The sequence below is a fragment of the Vespa mandarinia genome, chromosome 15 (assembly GCF_050613455.1).
Source record: "Vespa mandarinia isolate Hongniang chromosome 15, ASM5061345v1, whole genome shotgun sequence".
Classification (NCBI taxonomy): Eukaryota; Metazoa; Arthropoda; class Insecta; order Hymenoptera; family Vespidae; genus Vespa; species Vespa mandarinia.
In genome coordinates, this window is record NC_140824.1 from 5,232,878 (window position 1) to 5,260,769 (window position 27,892).

The following is a 27,892-nucleotide window of genomic DNA, read 5'->3' on the forward strand; positions in this document are numbered from 1 at the left end:
ATATATATATATATATCATTAACACACGAGTGTCATAGAAGAAGGAAAGATAGACACGATCGAAGCGAGACGCTTCTTATTGCTTGTTCATGGGCATAGCAATTTCTCTTATCGCAAATATTAAGTATCATTGGTATGAGAAAAAAGAGCAGATACAGTAGATCGTAGTTTCTATTCCTATTTCATCGTACATTTGTTTTTCTTTTTTTCATCTTTCAATCGTACATACGTATACGACATATTATTGCAAAAGTTAACGTGCGCAGCGTCGCTCAAACATATTCTCGAGCGTTTCTTTCTTATTCGTTTGCTCGGTGATAAGAATGGGAAGTAGCATACTTTCTTCCAAGAGATCGCACGAACGTCCTCATTGACAGAAAACGCACGGTGTTACGGTTGCTAAAGTACTTCACATCGAATATGCCTATTATCTTCTAATACGTATTATCATCGTCTTTTTATTTTCTTCGCTTAAAACATATTTAAATTTTAATCATTTATACCTACATAACTTATATATTATAAATAGAGACCTTTTTCGATCCGCGATATATATATATGTGTGTATATATATGTATATATATATACATAATTGTTAAGTAAACGTTTTTCGTGACGCACTAGGTACAATACAGGAGACGACGTACGTACTATATAAAAAGATAAAAGGAAGAAGAAAAAGAAAAAATAAATGGACGTTATCACCGGCTTTTCAAGCGCGCTCGAATTCCGACATATGCGAAGCAGGCGAATCTAATCGGATAAAGCCAAGTAGAAAAATTCGTTGTTCCTATTTACAAAGACTCTGCACTTAAAAGAAAATAAAAATAAAAAAAAAAGAGAACAAATAATTCAATCGCATAATTCACAAAACGAATCGTACGTACATACACGTACGATTATTTAATAATAAATACATTTTCTTTTGGCTTGCACGGAAGCGTTCGTAAACATTCATTAAAATTGTATAGTCAAAAGTCATTGGTGCTTTTCAAGAGCATAATGGATATTTTAATACCCGTAGCTTTTACTTTATACACGACAAGTCTGTAAATGTAAATGTAAACGTACGATATGCTAATAATAGTAATAGTAATAATAATAACAATAATAATAATAATAATGAGACGGATAATATCGCATCGTCGTCTTGCACTCGTCTCTTTGTTAATTCATTCTTCGAACGCGAGTTACCATTCTCATCAAGATTTTTAATATCGAGTCTTCATAAATATAGTATATATGTATATATAGGATTTTTAATGAAATATATTTTCGTTAATATTTTTCTTTTTTTCTTGTTAGCCTTTATAGTTTGGCGTACACCACATTGGTCTGTCTTCGTATAATAGCGTTTTTTCGTACGCTACATTGTGGACCCATTTACGCTTTCGGAGTATTTGGCACGGCACATTGATAATGCTCTCTCGATAGATGGATAGATGAATAGATGGATGGTTCGATCGATTAATTGTAATCGACCGATCCGACGAGAGTGTCTATCTCTATATTTTTCCCTTTCTTCGTTTCACTCGTGTCTTTGCATATTCTCTAACTCATTACGTATAGCATACAAGCTGGAGCAAACTAGAAGAATTATGTAAAAAGAAGAAAAGTGTCGAGAAAAGATCGAAATAAACGTTTCTTCATTTTTTCATTTCTTTTTTATACGGTATATCATCATCATTATTATCATTATCATTATCATTAGGTATTATTCAGTAATATAAATCAATGACGTCTTAGAAACAATGTGTGTGTGTGTGTGTGTGCGCGCGCGCGCGCGTGCGTATACACATACATACATACTTATATATGTATGTAACTAAAAAATATAAAACAATCGAATATTACAGTAAGCGTTCGCGCTCGATATTTCTTGTTCTTAGAAGAGACCTTTCGCTAGCAGAGCTTGAAAAAGGGATAGAAGATGGTATGGATTTGATAAAGCTAAAGGAACCCTAAAGTCGTTTCCTTTTTCATCCTTCTTTTTCTTCATTCTTTTTTATCGCATAAAGATGCAATTTGAAAATCTTTATCGTAGCGATGAAAAAAGAAATTCTTCATTTTGTTACATAAATTAAAAAAAAAGAACAAAATAATTCTCTCGTGTGTATATATATATATATATTATATGAGCCCGCGAACACGAAATTCTCTTTGTCGCACACACACACACAGACAGACAACAGACATGCATTCAGCAAATAAGATATTTTACATACACAATTACCTCAAATATATCATTCATCTTAATTCTTTTATCGATATATCGGATAAACGAGACTACACTTTCATTTCTACATAATAAACGTATAGAAATGTATTTTTTTTCACTTTCTTTTCTTCGTTCTCTGTCCGAAAAAAGAGAGGTACTTTTCTTTTGTTTTTTATTTTTGTGCTTTTGTCAATTATCTTCGATATTAAATAATCCATGACTGGCGATTAATCGTTCAAACTATTCCTTTCTCTCGTTCAAATGAGTACTTAGTCCGTCCGAAAAAGAAAAAGAAGAATGAAAATGATAAAAGGAAGAAGTAGAAACGCTCGAAATTAGTAATGAGATTCTGCATGGATATATTTTACACATATATAACACATTGAATACTACTAATGGGAAGGATACGACGTATCCCGAATTTCGCAAAATACAATTTTAACATTTCTCAGTTTCGAAAAAAGGACTCTTTCGTTTGTCCTTTTGCTCTTTTTCCTTTTTTTTGTCTTTTTTCGTTTTTTTATTTTTTTTATTTATTTTTTTTTCTTTTTCTTTTGTCGCAGTTAAGCTATCCGCAAGATCGCCTGTAATACTTATTGTCCACAAATATCCGTCGTTTACTTTTCCTTTTTTCTCCTTGCATTTGTTTGTCGCATTGGAATTTGAATTCTTTTTTTTACAGGCATTTTTCTTTCATTTCTTTTTAACAAGACATTACTACGCGACGTAATGTGTAAGAATGTAGGCATCTTTTCGATTCTGTAAAATACGTAGACCCGACGATGGAACGCATTTAACTTAATAACTTTGACAATATATTATAAGTTAACATTCACATTCAACAGATATGTATGTATACCATTGTACAATAATGTGGGCTTACGATTAAATAAAGAGAGAAAAAAAATATATGTAAAAGTACGAGGAGAAAAGAGGAAAAATGTGAGTGTGAATACTAAAGAAAAAGAACAAGATAGAAAAAAGAAAATAGGGGAAAAAAAAACAAAAAAAGAAAAAAAAACAAAAAAGAAAATTAAGTCGAATGGTTCTCTCGAGGCTACGAGTACTGCGATCTATGTGTCTCGCGAAAAGCAACCGCATTAACGGATTGCTCCTAATTATTATAATGAAAATTACTTATTTACAATTGAATAGAGCTTTACAATCATCTGAATTAATTATTATCATCTTCCGTAAACTATATATCATGTCTCAACGCCGCTTAAAGCTGCTCTTTTCTTTCGTTTCTAGATTATATTTTCCCCTTTTCCTTATTTTCTCTCTTCTCTCGATAATATCGTTAACACGTACGTACATATATATAGGTCACGCAACCCTTTGTATGCATAGAAGTGCATTGTAAATATCACCTGTACAATGTACACGCGCGCTTCCATTACATATGTTACTACTGAAATATACATCTCACATAAAACTCGTTAAAATTAATTAAAGATCGATCTCTAGTCATGCTTACATGGAAATTAACTAATTCATTAACGCTTGGATTATTTACCAAAAAGCCACGGCATCTTACGTTTCCGACAATCATCATCGTCAACATAATCATTATTTGTTTTTTTTCTATGTTACTTACAAATCAGGAAATTTACCAGCCATGGATCTATCCCGCGACATTGAACGGAGAAAATGGGGTCCGGGGGAGCGGGGAGGAGAGAGAGAGAGAGAAAGAGAAAATTGCGGGAAGTGAGCGGAGAAAAATAAACTGATTGTAGGAATCTTTATCGTTGATAAGAATATATCAACCTTTAATTACAGGAAAATATTCAAGTTGAATCGACTAATATCATAGTGCCCATGGTTATCGGACTCAAATCTAGTAATCGTTGCGCGCGACTTGATCGCACAGCGATGAAAAAAAGGAAAAAAAAAAGATATAAAAAGATAGGGAAGAAGCTCGGGGGGAAATCGTAATGACAAAGGAGAAGACCATTACCGAGTGGGACAGCGTAGAGAATGGCACTTGTGACAAATGAGTGCGTGTGCTATGAGAACCGATATGTTGCGTTAATGCCGTTATAATATATGTATATCGAGGGATTATTCGGGTTTCGTATGATGCTCGCTATATAAAAAGAACGTACACACATCGCGCGTACTCGTTTTGTTCTGTACGGTACGAGTGTCATTCAACACGCGCACGCAACACACATACACACGTAGAGACGACAACAAACACGCACGCACGCAGCAAGTAAACAAACAGACAGACAGACAGACAAAATATAAATGGAAATGGTCGCTTTCCAAAAAAAGAAAAAAGAAAAAAAAAAAAGACAAAAAATTAGACATGGATGCGAACAATTACTTGCTACCTTCTCTGCTGACAAAATTCGGACCCAGAAAAGATTTCGGACGTTGACAAGAACGTTTACGAACCGACACGCGAAATTAGAAACTAAAGGTACATACGTTACGTCCGTGTCGGAATGCTGAGTCTAATAAAAGATGGAAACGTCGCGTAGAAACGATATACAAAGTATAATGATACATGCGGCATATCATGTAACTTTCGTTTTGTCAAAGTTTGACCCCTTTCTGACTTTCTTTTCTTTCATTTATAATAATCTTACGTTCTAACGCTAGGCTGTTTAGGAAACACCGTTACTTTATTTTCTTTTCTTATCTTTTACCTTACCATCTTACTTGTTATCGTGCCACCAAATATCTTCTTGAGAGCATCACTTTCCTTGCATTGGTGTGATAGATATTATAGCAACCAAAGGTCTATCCGTAAGCTTGGGTACAACGCACGCTTCTTAACGATTAATTATCAGTATCTGCTTTCTCTGGTGTACGACGCGAGACGACATACGATGCTCCATCAAGAGTTATCGCGTCTTCCCGCAACGTCACCATAAACTAGCTTCTTTCGTCGCTTATACGCGGCCTGCTAGGCCTTATTAAAATTGGTCCACTAGCAGGTCACAGATCTCGACCGACATAGACTCTTTACTTGAACGTACAGTTAATCGGAACATCTGAAATCATGCATTAAATGTCTCATTAATTGTACTGCGGGATGTTAAAAAAAATTCCGCGATAAATATTACCTGCGCCTGTTTATTGGGTTCAAGGCGTAATAAACATCCAACTTGCTGAGCTCTCATGTGAACTATACCCGCGCAAACGAAATTGTCGGGATTAGGATCGATCCCGTCTAATAACTGCATTCCAAATCCTTGCAATTTTGTACGGACCTGGGCCAAGTCCATCGGTTGTTGCGCTTTGAATATCTTTTGCGAGCGTTGTTGGTTCGCCCTGAAAACGTTCGTTCATATATTACTATACATACGTACACCTATTATGTACCGAGTAGAATATGTTTCTCTTTTTTAGGTCAGCCTACCCTCCAAGGTTCTTCCACCGTGCAAAGAAGGATTCTCCATTCATCTCCGTCGGTTCGAAGAATTTGTTTATCGTCAATGGTAACTTCATCGTAATCTTCTGCGGCACGTTGTTGTAAATAAAGGATATGAGCATACTAGGGGCATCTAAGGAAATAAAAGGATTCCGATAAATATCGGAGCAGTTGGAGATTAAGGAATAAATAAAGATTTATGATTACCGCTATAATCGTCGATACATTCGGCATTAATCATTTGTTGAATCTGTGCGCCAGCTTCCAGGACAGGATCAACGGGCTTAACTTGAACGGCCAATTTTGCTTGATTCTCTTCCGACCAAGATAGCTGCGGTTGAAAACTATGCAACGCGTACTGAGTTTTGTTGCCGTAGAAAAGACCAACGCGTCCTAGATTTTGTCGAAATTCGGATTTCACACCGATTTGAATCAAATCGTTCTCAAAGAGCACTCCGTTGTTCTTACAAACGAATCTAGGAGGTACAATCGTTGATTGTATCAACTACCGATTATCGTATTAAATCAATATTTAAGAATGCCATTTTCCAAGGACAACTTACTTTTTAGGATTGTACATGTTTTGAGTGCCGTTCGTCGCGCCAACTTTATTCGGCATATTGTATATGTCGCCCAAAACGTCCAAAAGAACACCGGTATTGCTAGTTGGCTGGGACGACGGTGGCGTCGACAAACCTAAAAGATCCGCGGACGTATTATTTACCGCGGTAACCGCCGCAGTGGCCGATGGTGGTTCAGCATGATGATTGGTGTTGGGGGCCGGGCTCTTACTCTCCCTAATCTCGTTCTCCGGCACGCGACCAGGTTTCTTCTTCTTTAGAACCGCGAGAATTGAGGACTCACGTTCCGGGAATGCAGGCATTTCCTCTAATACAGTTGCCTGTCGTAGTACGACAGTATTTACTTTATCATTAGGTCTCATAAATCGGACATATTTCAACGTACCAAGACGTCGGTGGAAGCTATTATGCTCAATTGCAAATACTCGGATGCTCTTTGCTGAAGCTCGGCATCCGCGCTACGTAAGTTGCTATGTTGCCTGAACACATCCTGTATTTGGCTCCGTATTTCGGGGAAGAGATTGACAAACTTGATGTAGGTAGACAATAGTAACGCCCGCGTCATCGGCGAGCACAGATGATACTAGAATAGATGATGTCGTTCTGTTATAAAGAGATATGCTTAAATACACGTACGTTTTACATACTTTGGAATGTAACAGCTGAAATTGTACGGACGGTGATGATCGCTGATCGCCAGCAATAAGATTACCAAATTCTCCTAAAATGTATCCGCCGACTTTGACCATGTTTTCGTGGCACGCCGGTGCTTGCAGGGCCTGTAATATTTCTTGTAAAATAACAAATAACAAATAATAAATTATGAAATTATCGTCGAACAAAATCGCCCATACGAATACGTAGGACGTAGTAACGTTGTTCGATTTACCTCGAAAACAGTTTTAGCGGCATATCCTTGTACGTCGTCTCTGTTAATGACGATCTGTATAACTCTATACCAGACTTCTTCCGAGACATAGTCGCCAGCTATCCTGATTAGATTTAGGATAACGTCAACGTACCAGGTATAATCGGTAGCATATTTCTCAGCTAAAATTGCTACCTTGAGAACCATTTCCTCTCTGATGGAATAATCCGCAGTCTCGAGGTAATTCAACATTTCTTGTACTATTTCTTCCGCATTGCTCTTATCGCACATGGCGTACAAAAGATCTACCGCTTGCTGCCTAACTGATACATCCTTTTCCATCTTCATCGACAATATGACCACCTCTTGATGCTTCTTCACGGCTTCGTGAGAAAATTCTGACGTTGCTAAATGGCACATGGACTCGAGCGCCAAATAACGTAGATTAGTTTCACGATTTGACAAAAATTGGCCCAGCTGATTGCACGCGCGTACTAACAAATTTGGTTCGCTGTCGTTATGAATAATTAGACTAATAGCCTCAAAGAGAACTGCATTCTTTGCATTAGAATGTTGTACTTTCTTAGATTTTGGTGGTTCTTGTGCCTTGTTCAATATAGTCTCCAGGCACTCGTTTAATCTTCCCCTAACTCCTGGATCTTCGGCTGAACGTAGAAACGTCTGTCCGTTAATGCGTCATCAAGTACAATGATAGATATGCATAATAGAAATTACGTATATTTATACCTGGCGGTGTGTAATTCTGCAACAATCTTAATAATTTTACCGACAGCCACGGTGCCGGGACGAAGTAATAAGTGTAATCCTGCAGATCCGTATAATTCGACGTGACGATCTAAAGATAAAAGGAATTAATTGGCACGATATAATTTTATTTGCAACGATAATACCAGTATTATCGGGGAAGGCGATTACATACTCTGCTCAATCTGGAAACGGCAAGGCTGACGCAGCCTTTGTACTCGTCCGGATTTCTTTTCACAAGTGCATCTATCAGCGATGCCGCCGCAGTTACAACTCCAAGATGCTGATCATTTAAAAGATGCACTATGCGAGATGTCCATTCTCCACTAGGGACAACGTCCGGGGCAGTACGTAATAATCGCAGCAAGCACAATGCTGCGCTTTGTTTGACCACGTCCATCGTATCGCTATAAAGTACCAAACACCAGGTGTTATCATCGCACGCGACACAACATGCGCGACACTATAACAATGGGAAACGTACCCTGAGACGAGTAACTTTGGAATTTCATTCCCAAATGCCTCTGCCATCTCTTTGCTACCGATATTGGCAATGCATTGCAATGCAAGATTTACATGGATTGGATTGCGAGATGCAAGATCGTTTTTTATACTTTGGATTATTAATTTAATGAGATCGCTGTTGGTATTTACTAAAACCGATATAAAAAGATAACCCTGCAAATAATATAGATAGAAAGTATTAATTTGTTGCTATTTATTAGATGCCACATTTATAAGATGCCTCTGTGTACGCGTAGTAGTTGTGAACAGTTTAAAAAATACCACTTACAATTTGTTTTTCCGAATATTTATTCGAGGAAAGCAAATTAACTGCTTCCATGTGCCCAAAATCAATATCGTGACCGAGCAAGAAAATAAATAGTAGCTTGCAAACATACTTTTTCTTCTGATAGCCATCGAGGGTCTTATCACCTTTAAACTTGCTACGTATATTTGCTAATTCCTTGTTTATTCTTTTGATTTCTGCCTCTTTACTTTTACCTAAAAGAAAAAAGAAAAAAAAAAAGAGACAAAATTATATTTTTCACAATTTTATACAATTAGGATGAGGATTTAATCGAACTTTGTGAAACTTTGCAAATGAATACTTCATTAATTATACCAGGACATCAACGACTACATGGACATTGAATCGTAGACAGTATCGTAGACTACTTTCACAAAAGCTATAATGCCATTTGACTGCTCCTCATAGAACTCAAATATTGACTTATTTGTCTTAACTGTATTTCAACCGTGAAAGTCGATTAGAGAAAATAAAATTTATAATAATATATGAAACGATTACTAGTTCAACCAGATAATAGAAGGAATATGTACGAGGATTAACGTCCTCGTTTGTTTCTAGGGCATGCCGTATCATTTCTAAATGTTATCAAAGTCTTTTCGTGTGTTTGCGTACAAAACTAAAGCTATCAGTAAGATACTCTTATATCTCAGTTATATCAGGACTCCGCCCCCTGTCTCTACGCATATTTTATACGTCACATAAATTTCAATGGCATCGTGTATCTCAATGAGCGCATCTCAATAGGAACAGTCTTGGAAAGAATCAATCCGTTCAATTTTAATTTCTAATAGCATTTGTGAGCAAAGCAATCAAACTAATCTTTTGCGTTACTTTAACCGTTAGACCATGAATATATATATATTATATTATTTATCAAATATGTATGTATATCTAGATTATATATATATATATATATATATATATATATATATATATATATAGACATATATATTAATCGTAGAACTCACAATTCCTAATGTCTGAAATAAAGACGGCTAAACCTCGCATGCCATCGCCTCTAACAGCCGGCATCTTGGCTCCTTTTGCTTGAACCACCTGCAAAGTAAGATAAAACACCAATTGTATATCCTTTTTTCAACCAAATACCTGATGCTGAATGTCATGTGTCGATCGACGTTTCTCATTCACTTTGACTTTGCATGCACATGAGAAAAATAAATGAGAAGCAAGGAACAAGAATAGGCGAGGAAATTTTCTATCAGTTCTATCACCAATTGATGCGAAAGCGATCGATCGAATAAAACGTTGTCTAGCAAGTAATGCCTTCGATGCGTTCGAGACGAAAGAAAGATAAAGGAAAAAGAATTAGTGAGGAAGAAAATCAAACTCATATAACTGTCGTGCACGCTCGAATATGTACACTGTGCCGAGGATCCGAAAAAAAATCGGTCGAAAATAATTTTGACAGTGGTATCGTTCTCTTTACAATCGCACGTACTCAATAAAAACGATTGGAGGACAATGGGAGATATTCGTAAATCGTCGTGGGTATCGTATAAGAGAAGGAGGAGGAAAAGGAGGAGGAGAAGGGGGAAGAGGAGGAGGAATGAAGAAATTGTGTCGCGAATAAAGTACGAGGAGGAGGAGAAAGAGGAGGAGGAAAAAGTAAAATCATCGAGGGACGTATCGATCGAGAGACGAACAAAGTAATATCTCAAAGGGCAAGAGAAATCGTAAGCGAGCTGTCTTTTACTTTGCGCGGGGTCTGGGTCGCCGTACGGGAAAAAGGTGGTCCGTCTTTGATCAATCGCCGATAAGATTCGAAGGAACGATCTGACAGGTTCGAAAGAACAGTTCGATCAAATAATACGTACCGATCTGGTTTAGGGATAGCGTTCAAGCGCGGCTCGGTCGCGAAGTGCACGGTGAGCGTGAAACTATTCGCGAGTCGGTGCCAAAGATTTCGTGGCTGTCGCCATTTGCAATCGTTCACTAGTTGACGGGTAGACAGTAAAGAGCAACGCGCATGCGCTCTTGGACAGGCGCGAAAAAAGTTCCATCTTGAAATCGTTCAGGCGCGCTAATCATCTCGTTGGGTTGGTAATCGATCGGTCGATAAGAGGACGTTGTCCACGCGACGTTGCTCGATAGATTCGTCTATGGCACGTACATGGGATACACCACGTTTCTGATGTCAAGTTTCATATCAATAACTTCGATTAAAATACATCGACGAAAAATATAAGAGAAATAGAGTGACCTAGCAACGATATACATGAAACTTTATTAATTATCTATAGAATCGTTTTATTTATTTATTTATTTATTTATTTATTTATTTATTTATTTTGTACAGATTTTAAAAAGTAACGATGAAATTAAATTTTCTATGAACGAGTCGATTCAAACTAGGAGATAAACTCGTACATAAGACTCGTTTACGTTTAATTCCAAAGATATCCCCATTCAATTGGCTTTATCCTGTTGTATCTTTTGCAACAAAAGTTCTATTCTCTCCTTAATAACGGGCTGACCCTTTTTAGTCTTCTTCGACAGTTTTTTATAAGCCTGCATTTTTTTCTCTTTGTACTTTCGTAAAGCTTCCTCCCTTTCCGCTATTATCCTAAGCCTTTCTTCCTTCTTCCTTTTCTTATCCTCCTTCTTTCGCTCGTACTCCTTTCTTATTACGTCGAAGTAATTCGGACTTTTCTTTGGCTTGCTGATATAATTAAAATGCACAAATAATAAAATGTTTCTCGAAAGGACAAATTTACAAATTACTACGATCCTACCTCGCATCGTGTCCCGACAATGTTTCGACTTTCGTTTCGGTTTCCTTTCGCCGGCCATGTTGATCCTTGAGAAATTCTTCATAATAATCACGTAAAACCGCTAGTTTCATTCGCTCTTGCCGTTGTTCGACTATAAGAAATATAATACACCGATAGCATCAGAACCTAACCTATAAATAATTTACAATCGCTAATCGCTACGACATAACCCTTCTTATCTTTCTTTCTTACCCTTATATTTATTGCTATACTTCTTTAATCTATGCTTCTTCTTGTCAAATACCTTCTTCTCAACGTTTTTCAACGTTTTCGAATCATTATTGAACGCAGCCTTATTTTCGATTTGGTTCTCGCGTCGCTTCATAATTGCGTCCAAGTTAAAAACATATGTATTATTTTAATGACATTTAGCAGTTCCGTTGAAAGTACTACGAACCGACGCCAGAGGGATATGCCAGAGTAGCGCCGCTTCGTGCGTTCTTATTCGTGATTCGTCATAAGCAGATTCGCCTATTACCATGGTTATTTTCTCGACGAATCTTCGGAATAAGCTCTTATTTGGCGTAATTGCTCCTTCTCGCGTCCTTTGCGTCGTCGAGCTTAACGTTTCTCGACCCTTTGCGTTCGAAGGTTATTATTAACCTTAAAAGGTTAGGTTAGATTATTATTATTCACTTTATCTCTTAATTCGTTTCGTTCATCGTCGCTCGCTCGCTCGTTCGTTCATTTTGTTATTTAAAGGGACGACGAAGAGGAGTAGGAGTATTTTAAGTGGCAGTATTTTTATATCACGTACATACATACATACATACATACATACATACATACATACATACATACATACATACATACATACATACATACATACATACATACATACATACATACATACATACATACATACATACATACATACATACATACATACATACATACATACATACATACATACATACATACATACATACATACATACATACATACATACATACATACATACATACATACATACATACATACATACATACATACATCATACACACATACACACACACACACACACACACACATCATACATAGATACATACATACACATATATGTACACGCGCTTTCGATCGTTGTATTAAAACGAAGAGAGGTTAAGGTACTTGCGGCTACAACGAAGCGTTCTTGGCAACGATCCACGTTTTGCATTAGCACGCGCGCATCAACGTAGATAACTCGTATGTATCGAGGCGATAGTTTATAGAGAGAAATTATAAAACAATGTCGGTTACGTAACGCGCCTATTTATCACGACACGTTGATTGAAAGATCGATTTCTTTATTTGATCGTTAATTCGCCAACGTAGACGGCATCATCGCCATTGGATTGTGTGTATATATATACATATATATATATATATATAAAGACTCGCAAGGATAATACGATTCTAATCATTGTTTTTTATTATTTATTTAAAAAGAATGCGTTTAGATAATAAGCGATTCGGAAGTTATAGAAACGTTAAAGATTTCATTAGACTTTATGCGCAAGCTTTGGTATGTCGAAGAAAACAACGAAAGCAACGTCGTGGAAGCGGTCGAGAGTTATTATTAGCTGACAAAATCCGACACAGCCGTAGGTATCCGAGGCCAGAGGCGTCCGAAGGAATTCTTTCGGCGTCGAAAGACACCTCTCCTCTGTCTGTATATGTATGCGTTTGCCGTTCTTCAACGATTCAATGTCGAGGATACGAGGAGGAAAATAGGACGGTTTCTTGAATCTTATCTTTCTCGAATCAAGATCTCGGTCGCGAGGTTCATCGGGACGATAAACGCTCGACGGATTGTAACAGCCAATAAAAAAGATAAATTCGGATGAGTTTTCGAATACGAATGTTGTCTTACGTTATTTCTTCTTCTTCTTCTTCTTCTTCATCATAATTAGATAGGATAATTCGTATTATGCGTAACGAATTCATGCTCTGCCCATATTAGGGTAGTTCTATCGATCAGCGGAACCCCCACGTAGATGACGTCATGCGAGTCAAGTTCCCCCACGCAGAGAAAAAAGAAAAACGTTCGAAGAGATTTCGCCTGTGTGTTAAAAGAGAGCGAGGAAAAGAGAGAAGAAAACCGGTTCGCAAGTCTCTCGTTTCGAGCAGAGCACTTCGTCGGATCGCAAGCTTCGAAGATTCTGACATTGACACACTTTTTGTCATCGGCCTTCGGTCTTTTACTCAGGTATACGACACGCATTCATATTTTTTTCCCCGAATATTCAGCGAGCCGATCTAAGCGAATATCGTTATAACGAAAGGACATCATCAGCCGGTATAGAAAAACTTTTCGATGCATCGCACCGTTTACTCTAAATAGCCAATTATTAGTGTGAAAATCGAATCATCCCCGATTAACTCATCGTTAACTCTCGTTAACTCATTCACGTCCGACGGGCGAGCTGCCAAGGAATTTGCACGAAGGAAAAGCGATGTAAAAATATTTCACGATGTGTTTCGAAAGAAATATTTTTACTCGAATGAATCGGTTCTTTGGTGAATAAGCCTCCCTTTAATATCTTACACGACCGTTACGATCGAACATGTTTCTTTCGTACCCCAACATTTTCTAGAACATCATTTATAAGTTGCACCCACAATCTTATTTCCTTATCGAAGGGTACTTCAATAAGGAAGCGATTGTATATTAGCATTAGTCATCGCTTCTACCCCGGAATTCAATGAGTGTTTCATCCAATTGTGCTACGCCTACGAAAGCCTACCTACGTTCAGCGTATTTGTCCATAAGTGCATTCATCAGAAATTAAAGCCGATTCCTATAAATGAAAACTAATAAGAATACAATATTTCATATACATTATATACGTTACTTGTATTTTCCCGAAAATATATTTAAGAACGTCTATGGTAAGAATAGAAAATTAAAATGATCATTTGCGAAGAGCCGTAATAATATCATTAGTTTCGAAGAAAAACTTTGGAATTATAAGTTCAAACATCGAGCGCGTCCGTGCTTCGCGGGATATCGTTGATTCGCGTCGGACCGCGTGTCAGGAGCGACGATAACCGAGGGTGGGCGAGCATGGCCGAGCATGGCCGAACGTTCCAATGGTACGTCGCGTAACTATTTAAGGAGGCGGGAGCGAGGCGCGCTCATTCCTAGACGAAACGTCGGAGAGTACGTTTCGAAAGGTTTTAACATTTGAGTAATCGTAGCTCGCGATTCGCAATCAAAGTTTGTACACGTGTGGTCGATTACGAAGCAGCATCTTCGAAGTGGATCAGTGAGAGGAACGGCGAAAGAGAAAGAAAGGAAGCGAGACGGAACATCAGGGAAAGGCGAAAGCAGAGAGAGAGAGAGAGAGAGAATACAAGTTTGTGTACGTAGAGGGGAAAAAACATGGCCGATAGTGGTATCAAGCGCAACATTCCCATCAAGTTGGGCGACTTTAGCGTCATCGACACCGAATTTTCCAACATAAGGGAACGTTTTGACGCCGAAATGAGGAAGATGGAGGACGAGATGTCGCGATTCCGCAGCGAGCTCATGAATCGCGAGAGCAATTTCTTTAAGAGTACCACCAGGTAAGTTTTTTATCGTACTATACTTTTCCATTCTTTTGATATACGCACTATATTCTATATCGTTCGTTCGCTTTAATATATTTTTTAATAAACCTTACTGTCTCTCTCTCTCTCTCTCTCTCTCTCTCTCTCTCTCTCTCTCTCTCTCTCTCTCTCTCTCTCTCTCTCTCCCCCTCTCTGACGGTCAAATAAGGAAAGTCGGCGGACAAAGAACTCTTGGAGGAACAGTAATCGCTGGCCTAGACAGATATTAATTAACTTTAATTTATGCTCTTGCTCGTTGCCACGACTTTGCTCTCGGTCATTATATCGCGTAGATCGCGATGCTGTGAGAGAGCACGAAAGAGGAAAGAGAGCCGGTCAAGGTATTTGGATTGCCAAGTTTCCCTCAAGATTTGTGCAAACGATAGTTCTTCTTTTATCGCATACGACTTGCGAAACATACGCATAATAATTCGCGATAGCAGTTCGTACACGTTGATCGTTAACGTGATCGTTAAGGAAGAATAGTACTAAATATTCACCTTATTAGGACGTCTATTAGATATTAGCATAACGTATAGGTATTACCATCGTACCGGTAATGTCCCGTTAAATTTTCAACGTGATTGGTCAAAATCGAGTCGAGATCTTTACGCATTTCGGTTTTAGACTTTTATGCGTTTCGATATAACGTTCGGAGCTTACCATCTTTCTCTTTCTTCGCGAAGCTTACATACGTCGTACGTACCAGCTATTTTTAGAGCTTCCGTCACTGCATTCGAAGACGCAACCCGAACGCAGCAACCCGTAGGTTTTTCGTCTCTCTCTCGAATCTCGCGTCTACGTGCGAATGTGGGGAGGGGAATTGTGTGTGAGTGTGTGTGTGTATGTGTGTGTTAATGCATACACACGTACGTGTTCTCTGTACATGCAGAGAGAAACAGAGGGAGAGAGCAAGCCGAGGCAAACGTGGAGGGAAAGAAGAAGCGAATAGGAGACGCGTAACAGATGCCCTCTTCTACCTTAAGGCGGATCGATATGCGTCTATGGACAACGCGGCGACGCGAGCCAGTAACTTTCGGACGATACAATTGCGTATCGTAAAGAGTTTGTTCGCGCTTTATCGCCCAATCAGCTAATAGATGATTTAGTAGCTATCGAGTGAGATAAAAAAGTTCAAATTAATTTTACTCGTCATCGGCTACAGTTTCGGTTTACCTTTTTAACGTTTTATCACCGAGATTCCTTGAAAGCACGCAGTACCCAAGGGCACTGTGTGTAATATTATACTTTTACAGAGGCACGCGAAGGACGCCTTTCGGCTTGTTGTTGTTGTTGTTTTTTTCTTTTCTTTTTTGTTTTTCTTTTTTCGTTTTTTCCATCAAACATCGAAAGAAAATAATATAAAAGTTGTTAAGCTCACAAGGAGGATGGAACGACGAATTTGTCACCTTTCGCGGGTCCCAGGCGTACTTGAAGAGCACTTCCGTCGTCGAATGCATCGTCCTCGCGAGACGGCTCCGATACTGAAGCCGTTTCTTGCTTCTACGAGCTTCCTCGCATGTCCTTGACACCTGCACGTTGCACGCTCGTTACAAATATTCCCCCACTATCTTTTCGTACGATCGACCATATAGTAGCTATGCTCTTACGATGGGCCGCGTATTGCGCGCAATAGTTTTAACGTGACATTTGAATTTTACGTACGTGTTTGCTCGTGACGCTTTAAAGTCATTTGAGAATTTTTTTTTTTTCTTTTCTTTTGTTTCTTTTTTTCCTTTTTTTTTCACCGAGGGGATCGAGCAGTCTTGCCAATTATGATATTCGCCCAACGCGACGAGGATCTTTATCCTCCAAGGCATAAAACCGTCATCAAACTGCGGTACGTTATGACATTCTTTTAGAACGATTACAAAATATGCTGGAACGAGTGCATCGGGTCATGCTGCAGAGAATTTTATTTCTACGAGTATTCTCCCGAACGAAATTGTCGCACCGCAAATGGACAGAGCTTTAGAAATCGATACCGCAAGCTTAATAACGTTGTTCGTTTCTTTTCTTTTTTCTTCTCTCTCTCTCTCTCTCTCTCTTTCTCTCTCTCTCTCTCTCTCTCTTTCTCTCTCTCTTTTGATCACCTACGAAAATGTTCGATCTACGAAAATTTCCTCAGCGTAAATGGAGTTGCGATCTTAAAGCATTCGTGCAAGTTCGTTAAAGTTTGCCAAAGCACTAACAACGTGTTCCGAATATGCTTCCTTTACGCTTGAGCTTTCATTGACGAGCCGTTGGAAGTTAACCGGCTTTTAACAATTACGCCACTCGAGCAACCATGCGCGATGCGTGCTTAAGAAAGATTAGCTCGCACGAACGGACTCTTCTCCGTGTTCCTGGCTATCCGTAATATATCTTAACGCGTTCCCTCTTCGTTTTCCTCAATGAGAGAATAATGCCTTCTCTTACTTAACGTTCTACCTAACGTGTGTATGTGTGTGTATATATATATATATATATATATATGTACGAGAGATTATTTCAGAATTTTCCGCTGAAAGGTCGTCGACCTTTTCGTAGAAGAGGCGTAACTTCCAGTTATCGACGTGTAGAGTTCATATACGAGCACCTATTTCTTCCTGCTTGTTAACGCGACCTAAAGGCAAGCAGGGTGGAGTTCGTCACGTCCTACGCGCGTTGTTCGAAGCTTTGCACGGCTGTATTTTAAAATGTATTTTAAGCCTCGAGAATACGTGCCTTCCTCTATCGAAAGAAAGATCGAGCGAGTTTCCTCCGTCAGTACGGTATTGCTCGATCCTAAGCAAACTTAATCGCTAATAATATCGATCAATATCGAAATGCGTCCTCGACGTCGTCGATTCTCCTATCGTATTTTGGAAAAGATATCATCTTTGACGATATATCGTTTAATTTGATATCATCGAAGACGTTCGTGAGAGGTTGCAATAACGAGAGAAAGAGCGATAACCCGCAATAACTTGGCTAACTGACAGTGAAACTCGACATAAAACAAAGATAAATTGAAAACTAACGCAGCAACAACGTTAACAGAGAAATTGAAACATCGAAGAAAAACGAAACTGGCTATTAATTAATATCTCCCTTTCTCCCTTTTACCCCATCATTTATATTCCTTTGGGCACTCTTCCTTTCTCCTATTCTCTCTTCCTCCTTCTCTCTCTTTCTTTCTTTCTTTCTTTCTTTCTCCATCCGTCTGAACTCTCTGCATTGGCACGTTGGTGACTAACAACAACACGAAGTCGGCATCACACGAGCAGCAGCGAGCACAAAACGTCGACGACCTCGAAGATGGACGGTTGGGACAAGGTCGACCCTGCGGCATCGTCGGCACGATCGGCGTTCGATAACTTTAAAAGGTGACGTTGCTTGAACGGCAACAACGACGAATCAACCGAAACAGAAAAAAAACACAGCACCGAGATAGACCCACCCACGTGCATACTACGTGTATTACCCAGCCAACGAAAAAAAAAAAAAAAAAAAAAAAAAAAAAAAAAAAGAAAACCAATGTTGTCCCTGTTAGAAAGTGCACCACCAATCAATCAGCCATTTTGTGTCACACACACTCAGACGTAGACGCCTTCCTTCCTTCCTACGTTCCGATTTCTCGTTTATCCAAAGCTTGCTCGAAAACATCAAGTAGAAAGTAGCTAAACCCGACGTACTTAATAGATTGTCTTTTTAGTTTCTAAATAACAAATAAGCGTGCTAACTAGTAAACTTTTTTAATAGCATGTTTCCAATTGCGTTTCATTACAGTAGTTATGTGTTCACGATCAATTTAGAAATTCACAGCTCGTGAGCTTCACGCTCTAAGAAAAGAAAAAAAAATTATTTTCCTTAGAATGTATGTGTTATACAATCGTTCTATATCATATCCGTTTATATACATACGTTTATCATAGCACGTCGTCGTCGAATCGCACACCGATCGTTCATCTTCATCTTTGTGTTTTCTCTCTCTCTCTCTCTCTCTCTCTCTCTCTCTCGCTCTCTCTCTTTTTTTCTCCTTTTTGTTATGTACGTTGCATCATCGTCGCAAGTTACGAAAATTCATTCGTTCGACGCGTGTGAGCGGAGTCGTCGAGTTGGTTGTTCAACTATATTAAACTATATTTAACTATTATATATAAAACTAAGCGAGCCGAATCGTTGAAAAATAATAAACGATATCTGTAATAAAGTTTTTTTTCTTACTCGCTAATCACAACAATTGTCTCGTAATAGAATCAGTTGGACAGCTGACTCTGATTCAGCCTTTCGAGTAGTCTTTTCGTTGTTCATCTTCTTTTTCTTAAAATGAGATTGGCAGAACGATAAGATCTAATTGTTACTTGATTCGATCGATTTTCAGCACGACCACACAACAAAGCAGTCAGAACAGTTCGCTGAGTCCACAACATGACTCGACTTGGTTGGATGGCCTTAACAGTCCTCTTATTCAGGACGAGGGTGACAGTAAAATGTTAAAACTACGATTCGACGTGTCACAGTACACGCCGGAAGAGATCGTCGTCAAGACCGTGGACAACAAACTTTTGGTGAGTTTATAAAGTTTCTTTTTTTCTTTCTCCCTCCCCCCCCCCCTTAATGTGGAAGAACAAATTCCAAGATGATCGGCATGAAAAGTTATAGTAGTGACGAGATGAAATTATTATGGCTGACTCATCGTGCATATTTCGTACGGCACGATGTTTTGCGCAACTTGGCAAGATGCAAATCTGGTTCACGATTTTATGCAATCGGCGCCGTCGTATACGTCTATCAAAAAGTTTTCAACAACAGTTCTCGTAGATTGCATGTTGAAGCGCCGAGACGATATCGTCTAATTCCAACTTCAAAATTCCTTCGTGTTTTAATTTAATAAAAGAAAAATATAGATATACTTACGCAAACGTATACGAGATCGGTGTATATATCTTGGAGAGAATAACGAGCAGGAAGTGGCTGGTATTTGGAGGCTCTTTCGAGGTCTTTATGAGCGAACTGGAACGTTCTAATTGATCCGATGACGTCACTTCCCGCTCGGAAGTTAGCTTCTGCATTAGGTGCAGAGATCATACCCTAGCGAACGATACTTTTTCTTCTTTTCTTTTTTTGTTTGATTACACGGTCATTAGATTCGCAAAGATTCTCTCGTCCGATACGATCGAAACTCTCTCTCCCTCCTTCCCTTCCTCCCTTCTCGTCATATTCGTTTCTCCGAGATGCGCGCGTACTTCTGCTCTCTTCTTCTTTGGCCAACGTTCGCGGGGGCTTGGACAAAAATAACCGCTACCAAAAATATATTTTATGCCAGCCGTCACGGCAGAGAACCAGGATAATATTCGGCCATTACGAATGTTACTCTAGCAAATCAGAAACAATCGGTTTCATTCTCCTTTCTTTCTTTCGTTGGCGTTAACTTTTCACCCTTCTTCTTCTTCGTCCTCTTCTCATCTTATATATTTCTTTTCCTTACGTTTCCTTCTGTTTACGCGCCTTTAAATCCGTCGTCATAAATGATATGTCGAGGAGAGTTAAATAATCGATGTTTCGATCCAACATCTCTTATGCCGCGCGATAAGAAGGAAAATATTTTTTTTTCTTCTTTTATCATTAATCGTAGACGTGTATACCCACGTTCGATAAGATAATGCGTAATTATTCTTACAACAAAATGATCGATAGAAAAAAAAATGATTCAACGAGACAGCAGAGAGAAAGAGAGAGAGAGAGAGAGAGAGAGAGAGAGAGACAGAGAGACAGAGACAGAGAGGATTTTCTTGGGGAAAGGGAAAAAATAGAAAAAACGAGAGACTGGTTTGGGAAAAATATGGCGTGGAGCCGTTATGCAAAAGCCGAACGATACAAGGTCGTTGCACCACGTTCGCGAGTCGTCAATGAAAGCCACGTTGGAACGCTTAAATGTTCATCACCCGTCTCTATATCCTTCAAACCGCAAAGAATTTTAATCGAAACGTAGAATCTTCCACCATTTTGTTCTCTCGTTCAAATCATACGCAATGATCGTTTCTTTTTACACTGCTTGCGTCATCCGTCATCGAAGTTAATCAATTCCTTTTGTAAATGCAAACGAGCCCAGCCTCTCTTTCAGCTTTTACCTGCGTCGCACTGGTACATGAGAAAATGGCCGTCGAGAATTGATTTCTGACCGATTTTATTTTTCTTCACAAGGTCTTCTTCTCTCTTCCCATTAAAGCGAAATATTCGTATGCGTGTCTCGAATTTGAAGAAGGGGATGTTGTATCGCACGCTCGAAAAAGCAGGTTGCCTCTATAATCGTGGTCAAGGAGCAATTTATTAAGGCCGAGCGCGATCGAGACGCGAGAACGGTCCTTAAAAGGGCCGATGCTGCTCCAAGGACGATGTTAACTTAAGTCCATTTTTATTTCTATCTTTCATTCAAAAAGAACCATCGCGATGGAAAAATAAGAGAGGCCAGAATTTCGAGGAGAAATGTCGGACGGTGACGATCATGTAGTAATAGGTATAAACGATCGAATAGAATTATCCAGGAGAGACGGAAATATGCAAAGAGAGACTCGCGATGACTCATCCGATGATCCGTATTTAGTTACTTATGTAATTCCAACGCGTCTAAGACCGACGATTTATGTTACCGATAGCGATAGTCAAGAATAAATTATTTCTTTCTCCGCAAAATGTTATATACTGTGCGCCGTCTCGAGCATATTTATATCTTCCTCGATCGAACTCGTAGATCTTAATTTTTTGTAAATTCGACGCGATGGAATCTGATACCTATAATAAAACGATCTATCGTTTATCGTATTCCGAAAGAAGCTTTTCAGAATAGAAATCCAAAAGCGCAAGGATGATAGAAGAACCTTATGCGCGATACCTCTAGTAGCATCTAGTAAGACGATATGCACAACAAGCGGGAGAAAGGTTTAGATCCCGGAGGAGGTCAAGTTACCGGTCACCTCGTCGCTTCAGGATGCCTTTGCATTTCCTCCCCCCACCCATCCCATCTCTCTCTCTCTCTCTCTCTCTCTCTCTCTCTCTCTCTCTCTCTCTCTCTCTCTCTCTTTCTAGCTCGAGACTTCTAAGATTACCTGCACCGTCGTAGTTTACTCCGTGATACTTAATTTTTCTCCTCCGCCTTTCAATCGACAACGATGCGCACTATTGCAAACGAGAAAAATATCGATGAAGCATCGATTATAATACGCATTTGACTATTCGTCGAGGATCGCTTTTTGCCGGACGAAGCCGAGAATAGATCAAGTTGGGAGAGTAAAATTTAAAAGTAGAACGTATTCGCGCGCGAAGGCAAGGTGAAGGCTGCGTTACTTGGCACCAGGTTGCTGCTTCTCGAGAACTCTAGTCCGAATCGTTGGGAGTCGACCGATGATTCTTTAGCGCCTTTTACATAACGTGGTTTAGAGAGAGAGAGAGAGAGAGAGAGAGAGAGAGAGAGAGAGAGAGAGAGAGAGAGAACTCGGCGACGCCCGAGGAGCTAACTTTGACACATTGGTCGAACAAGATCCTTTACTTTGTTCTCTCGACCGTATCCTGCACCTGCATTTTTTTCTATCCTTCCTTTGTGTCAAGACATTAATTTTATCACGCGACACACCTAACGATTGTCATTGTCTCTCGATCGTCGTCATCGGACCGTAATAATAATCTCCTCTAATCGAATTCTTTGGATCGACGCGGAGAAAATCATTTCCTTTTTCGTCGTTCTCTCTTCGAGACTCTACGAAATGGTGAATTAGCCGAGACGACTAACGAAACGCGTGTTTTCTAAATGCGTCGATGATGGCGCTTTTTCGATGACGACGATTATCGCGCCCGATGACATAATCACAAATTTGCGTTCTACGCGTCGATTCTACTTATTATAATATTTCCTTAAATATATAAATCTTAAATATAAAAATAATATTTTCTTAAAGGTACGACTATTTTTCCAATTTATTCTTTAATCTCGACTATTCTTAGAATAACGATGTCTTTAATATCGAGTCGAAAGATGATCGATTCACGTTGTCTCTAGGCGATCTTTTTTCTTCTATCCAAGTCTGATAACTTTAAGCAAGGGTTTCTAATATTTCGTGACGATAGAGATCGAATAAGTAGGAGAAAGAAAAGAAAGATTTCGAGCGAGCAGGAACCTTTTTCGTATCTATTATTGATTCGGTTCGGCGGTCGGCTTGAGCCGCGTCGACTCGGGCTCCGTCGTGTCATTTTCTATATCTTTCTGCTCTTTACCGTTATTTCTTCTATAAACTGTACAACGCATAATCCTGACTTTATTACTCTTCCATGTAATCCCAATTCCGCTTTCCCGGAGCTCGTAAAACGCGCGATAGTGTCTCCTCCTCGACAGCCGTGTCAATATCTTAACATTTTCACGTCCCTTGCTTGCTTCGCATTCCGTCTTCGTCCTCTAGATATATATATATATATATATATATATATATATATATATATATATATATACATCGCAGTTAGTCCTTTATTTCACTACATCCATCTCGAGATGTAAGATTTTCCATTTCCAAGATGGAATATAGTCGTCCGCCGCGGAGAAACTTGCTGGCGTGTACTGACCTACACTCCTTTCACGTAAGTAGATTCTACGCGTAGTTGGTCGGCCAGCAAGAATGATTCATTGTCTCGACGCGAACGATAAATAGGTCAACCATTCTTGCGAATCGTCTAGCCTTTCCCTAGAAACTATTTATACCACGCTTAACGACCATTATCGCCCATAAAATAGAGAGAGAGAGAGAGAGAGAGAGAGAGAGAGAGAGAGAGAGAGAGAGAGAGAGAGAGAGAGAGAGAGAGATGCAAATTGGAAAGCGCAAAAAGAACGAAGAAATGTAGGTCGAAAGTGGTGCAGCAGGCTTGTCGCTCTGCCTGGACGGACTAATAAAGCAAACATAGTATATGCAGCAACCTCTATTATCAATGCCACGCGAGCCGAATACAAAAGCGCTTCGCATCGATTTATGCTGATTCTCCGTTGGATAAAATACATTTTTTAATAAGACAATCATATCTGATTTTAGGTTCACGCCAAGCATGAGGAGAAAACGGAAAGCAAATCCGTATACAGGGAATACAACCGAGAATTTTTGCTGCCGAAAGGAACCAATCCAGAGAGCATCAAGTCATCCTTGAGCAAGGATGGCGTTCTTACCGTCGAGGCCCCTCTACCGGCTATTGGTTCGGGCGAAAAGCTAATTCCCATTGCGCATCAATAAAATTTCTTCGCGTCGTCCCTTTTCTCTCGCCAAGTTTCCTCAAAAAGCTTTCTTTAAAAAGCTTTTTTCCGATAGCGAACAACAGAAAGAAACGTTGCAAAAAGAAACGCCCATCATTCGGTCGAGAGTAATATATACCGAGATCAACTTCCACTAAATATCCGATCAATACTTTTTCAACATTTTTTTTCCTATCAAGGATCGAGAAGAAAATTATTCGATCATACGGATACTAATTCTTTTCTTCCACGATCCGCCATCGTCACGTAGGAAACTTTTTCGAAGAATTTATAAACCTTTTTCTAAAGAGAAAACATTTAAAATGCGCGAAAAGGTATAACGAAAGCTGAAGATATCAAAAAACTATAGAAAATAATATTACTAATAATATACACGCGCACGCGCACATATACATATATGGATGTTTGTAAAAAAAAGAAAAAAAAAATTCTTTCCTTTTTACGCCTATATAGGATTCCTTTCTTTGATACACGATGATATATACACACGATACTTGTAATACTCTGAGAAATGCGTAAATTGCTCCGCAATGTGCAATGCTTTTGACAACGTCTCTCTCTCTCTTCCTCTCTCTCTATTTTCTTTCTTCTTTTTTTTTGTTTTGTTTTTCCCCTATCGCGTACGTAGGCACGTAACACCGCTTTGAAAGCATTGTTATACGTGTTATTTTTCAGTTGTGCGCATCATGGGCTTATACGTAAATCTTGCGGTTTATACGTGCACAAACGAAAGATGATCCTTCGTATCTATAACTTATATACTTGTTTTTAGTTTAGATGTACGTTAAAAAGACCGTAACAACGATGCTTGGCGTAATTTAAGGTTTATTATTATGATCATTATTAATTATTATTTATGAGTACGTTAATCGTTGAAGGAATTTTCACAAATATGAATGGAAGAATACGAAAGTTTCGATAAAAATAAAATTGTAAAAAAAGAAAAAAAAAAAGAAAACGTACGACGAGAGTAGTAGTAAGTGATATTTTTCTCTTCAACGTCTTTTATTTAACAAAATATTCTGTCGCTTTGTACAGAGAGAGTATTATTTGTATATGCGCATACGAGTAGTAATTGAGTACATTGGTAGTACCATCGCGTACCACCTTTATAAAATCGTTACATCGCGTTTTGCTTTTCTTGTTTTCCTTCCTTCGATTTTTTTTTTGTTTTTATTTTTTTTTTTCTCTTTAAATAACACCTTAAGAAATAGGTTGTAAAAAATAACAATATTAAAAATGCGATGGCAACGCAATCGATGACGTTTAAATGGAACACGAACGTGTTCGATCAAATTTCGTTAAAATCGAATAAGAGTAAGTATTACAATAGAAATTCCGCGTCCTTCCATTTATTTTCTTATAATTATTTCAATGAGTAAGACGCCAACGATCTCACCGATATAAACGTGGACATAATCGGTATTGATTTTTCTTCTTCACCAATTCGTCATTTAGATTAAAACTAAAAGATAATCCTATTTTAATGTGGCTCTCAAACGTGAGATCCTAGCTTTTTGGCATATATTATATATCGTTAAGATATTTTGGAAATGTCTAAGAGACGCAATAAACAGGAAAAAAAAATAAAAGAAATATATATTAGAAGAAAAGGGTAGGATGTCGAATAGATAAAAGAGACGAATATATCTCGGACCCTTTAATATATAATCTTTGTCTTGTTTTCATACGCCCGGTATCTCGGCAGAAAATAATGGTGCATCAGCCGCCGTGAAGGTTGGCGATTTACCCTCTCTAGCGATGCGTAAAGCTTGATGCACCGATACGGCGTCGAGCTCCTTTTGATTAGGCTTCTCATTGTCGAGACAAATATCAACGGCCCTCTTACCAAAGGGCTCCAAGACTTTGACCCTGTAATCGACTATCGTCGAGACGGGATTGCCGGTTAATCTTAAATGTTCTAAACAGGGTAAGTGACCGATATTTTTAACCTCTTCGATCTTTTCGATGCGATTGCAACTAACATCGAGACCTTCCAAGGAGTACAACTTCGAGAAGCTCGCTAGAGACGTTAATTTATTTTGCGACAAATCGATATAAACTATGTAACCGAGCTTAATGTGCAAGTCATCGGGCAAGACGGTAAAATTATTCGAGGCCAAATAAATCTGAGACAATCTCGGTAATAACGTAACGTTCGATATCTCCGATAAAAGGTTATTGTTAAGAACTAAAAGTTCGATATGAGGCATCAGTCTTATGGCCTCGTCTATGATCTCTATACGATTGTCACTCAGATCCAAATGATTTACCTTTAGCCAAACATGAGAATCATTGGCGTTGTTTATGTGTTTATGAACCTCCTCGCACATCGCCAGTTCGACGATATTGCGCAATTTCGTATTGGTAACTTTGAGAACTTTAACGGTATCACGAAGATTTCCCATATTATAGATCTTATCGACGGGATATCGATCGATCGTTAATTCCTCAATATTTTTGAAGGTTGACAATTCGATCGATAAGGAGGAGGAATAGATGTTGCTACTTTTGTACGTCTCCGTACTTCCTACGATTGTGAGATTACTAAGATGAGAATTGAAATCCAAAACGTGACTGAAGTCGTATTTTTTGTCGACAACCTCCATGATGGGACATGGCTGTTTCAATCTTTCGCTGATAGCGTATAACTGAAAACGACAGGCATCATTTTTTACTTGTTTATTTTAGTATTTTTCTATATGAGAATTCAACGGAAGCATGAAAGATATCTTCTTACCTGTATCGGATTAAACTTATAACTTTTAGAGTTTTCTAACAAGTTACAGCCTTCGGTGAATAATTCCAGTGCCATACTTTGAAGGAGAAAGAATATATCGTAGACGTGTAGATCCAAGAAGACCGCCAATTCCCTTGGCATGGCTTTCTTCAAATAATTATAAACCGCATTGAGATATATCTCCAAGCTGACCCTGCGTTTTTCTACGAAAGCCTCGCACTTATTGCCGATTAGTTTCTTAGGAGGTAAGATGTCCTTTTCCACGCAATGCTCGGAAACCAGTTTCTCGTGAAGCTCGACAAAGTCGTTGTACCTTTTCAAACGTAATTTTATATTTGAAACGGGGAAGAGGGGGGCAGATCGTCGAGAACGACGGACGATTAATAAAAATTAGGGAGTGAAGGTAATTAGCGAAACGCAATCGGGAAACGAGATATTTACCTGTGCTTGACGGTCCATTTGACGGAAACGACATTAACCTCAATACAGTAATACGTGATACCGTCCAAATTGTCGGTCGATGGTATTTTAATATGAACGTTTTCCTGATTTAAAAGAAGACAGGCCATTATATTCGACGTATCGCCGTCGGACGATCGTTCGTTTTGAAAATGATTACGTCGAATCGGTTATCGGCCGAGAGGTTATCTATCTCGTTCGGGCTCAAACAGGTTTGGCGTCGAACGTCTTAGCATCAAAATGCTTTTTTCACTTTACGTGCCATCCGCCTGGCATCGTACACGATCTTTTATTTCCAATAACGTTGCCTTTTAACGACAACGCTTCTCACCGACTGCACTTTTAATACATCTTTGACAGCTGTTAAATGCCCTACTCTTACTTTTGTCGCTCGACGCGTCATCGTGGCGGCCTCGTTCAAAATCTCTCACCGCGCGCCTATCTTCGCTC

The 27,892-nt window shown here is 38.9% G+C and overlaps 4 protein-coding genes and 1 long non-coding RNA gene across 11 annotated transcripts; 1 reads left to right on the top strand and 4 right to left on the bottom strand.

Moving 5' to 3' along the window:
• Positions 1-3: 3 nt before the first annotated feature.
• Positions 4-16,643, bottom strand: AP-2alpha (adaptor protein complex 2, subunit alpha). 4 transcript variants are annotated; one of them, XM_035886906.2, is made up of 14 exons: positions 16,403-16,643; positions 9,597-9,684; positions 8,608-8,819; positions 8,299-8,492; positions 7,990-8,221; positions 7,797-7,905; positions 7,071-7,714; positions 6,829-6,960; positions 6,567-6,764; positions 6,164-6,501; positions 5,808-6,076; positions 5,589-5,733; positions 5,293-5,500; positions 4-5,220 (listed from the first exon to the last, which is right to left on the bottom strand). In XM_035886906.2, exons 1-14 carry the CDS (start codon positions 16,451-16,453, stop codon positions 5,143-5,145), a joined length of 2,898 nt encoding a protein of 965 aa, XP_035742799.1. In that variant the 5' UTR covers positions 16,454-16,643; the 3' UTR covers positions 4-5,142. The 4 variants fall into 4 exon arrangements, with proteins under 4 accessions (XP_035742799.1, XP_035742803.1, XP_035742802.1 ...); XM_035886910.2 differs by lacking the exon at positions 16,403-16,643 and adding an exon at positions 16,375-16,393; XM_035886909.2 differs by lacking the exon at positions 16,403-16,643 and adding an exon at positions 10,464-10,612.
• On the bottom strand, positions 10,896-12,134 carry LOC146872527 (uncharacterized). Its single transcript, XM_085661707.1, has 3 exons — positions 11,613-12,134; positions 11,382-11,511; positions 10,896-11,308 (listed from the first exon to the last, which is right to left on the bottom strand). Exons 1-3 carry the CDS (start codon positions 11,743-11,745, stop codon positions 11,056-11,058), a joined length of 516 nt encoding a protein of 171 aa, XP_085517833.1. The 5' UTR covers positions 11,746-12,134; the 3' UTR covers positions 10,896-11,055.
• On the top strand, positions 14,531-25,366 carry LOC118450920 (alpha-crystallin B chain). 3 transcript variants are annotated; one of them, XM_035886937.2, is made up of 4 exons: positions 14,531-14,969; positions 18,224-18,340; positions 19,339-19,525; positions 24,029-25,366. In XM_035886937.2, exons 1-4 carry the CDS (start codon positions 14,785-14,787, stop codon positions 24,221-24,223), a joined length of 684 nt encoding a protein of 227 aa, XP_035742830.1. In that variant the 5' UTR covers positions 14,531-14,784; the 3' UTR covers positions 24,224-25,366. The 3 variants fall into 3 exon arrangements, with proteins under 3 accessions (XP_035742830.1, XP_035742831.1, XP_035742832.1); XM_035886939.2 differs by lacking the exon at positions 14,531-14,969 and adding an exon at positions 16,660-16,833; XM_035886938.2 differs by lacking the exon at positions 18,224-18,340.
• LOC118450924 (uncharacterized) lies at positions 19,585-20,684 on the bottom strand. Of its 2 annotated transcripts, none has more exons than XR_004840948.2 (2): positions 19,875-20,684; positions 19,585-19,745 (listed from the first exon to the last, which is right to left on the bottom strand). It is a non-coding gene; the product is annotated as an uncharacterized LOC118450924 (long non-coding RNA). The 2 variants fall into 2 exon arrangements; XR_014983047.1 differs by having other exon boundaries at positions 19,585-19,819.
• Positions 24,822-27,853, bottom strand: LOC118450914 (nischarin). The gene is made up of 3 exons (XM_035886925.2): positions 27,425-27,853; positions 26,984-27,296; positions 24,822-26,894 (listed from the first exon to the last, which is right to left on the bottom strand). The coding sequence occupies exons 1-3, from the start codon at positions 27,550-27,552 to the stop codon at positions 25,929-25,931; spliced, it is 1,407 nt and encodes a 468-aa protein (XP_035742818.1). The 5' UTR covers positions 27,553-27,853; the 3' UTR covers positions 24,822-25,928.
• Between the last annotated feature and the right edge of the window lie 39 nt (positions 27,854-27,892).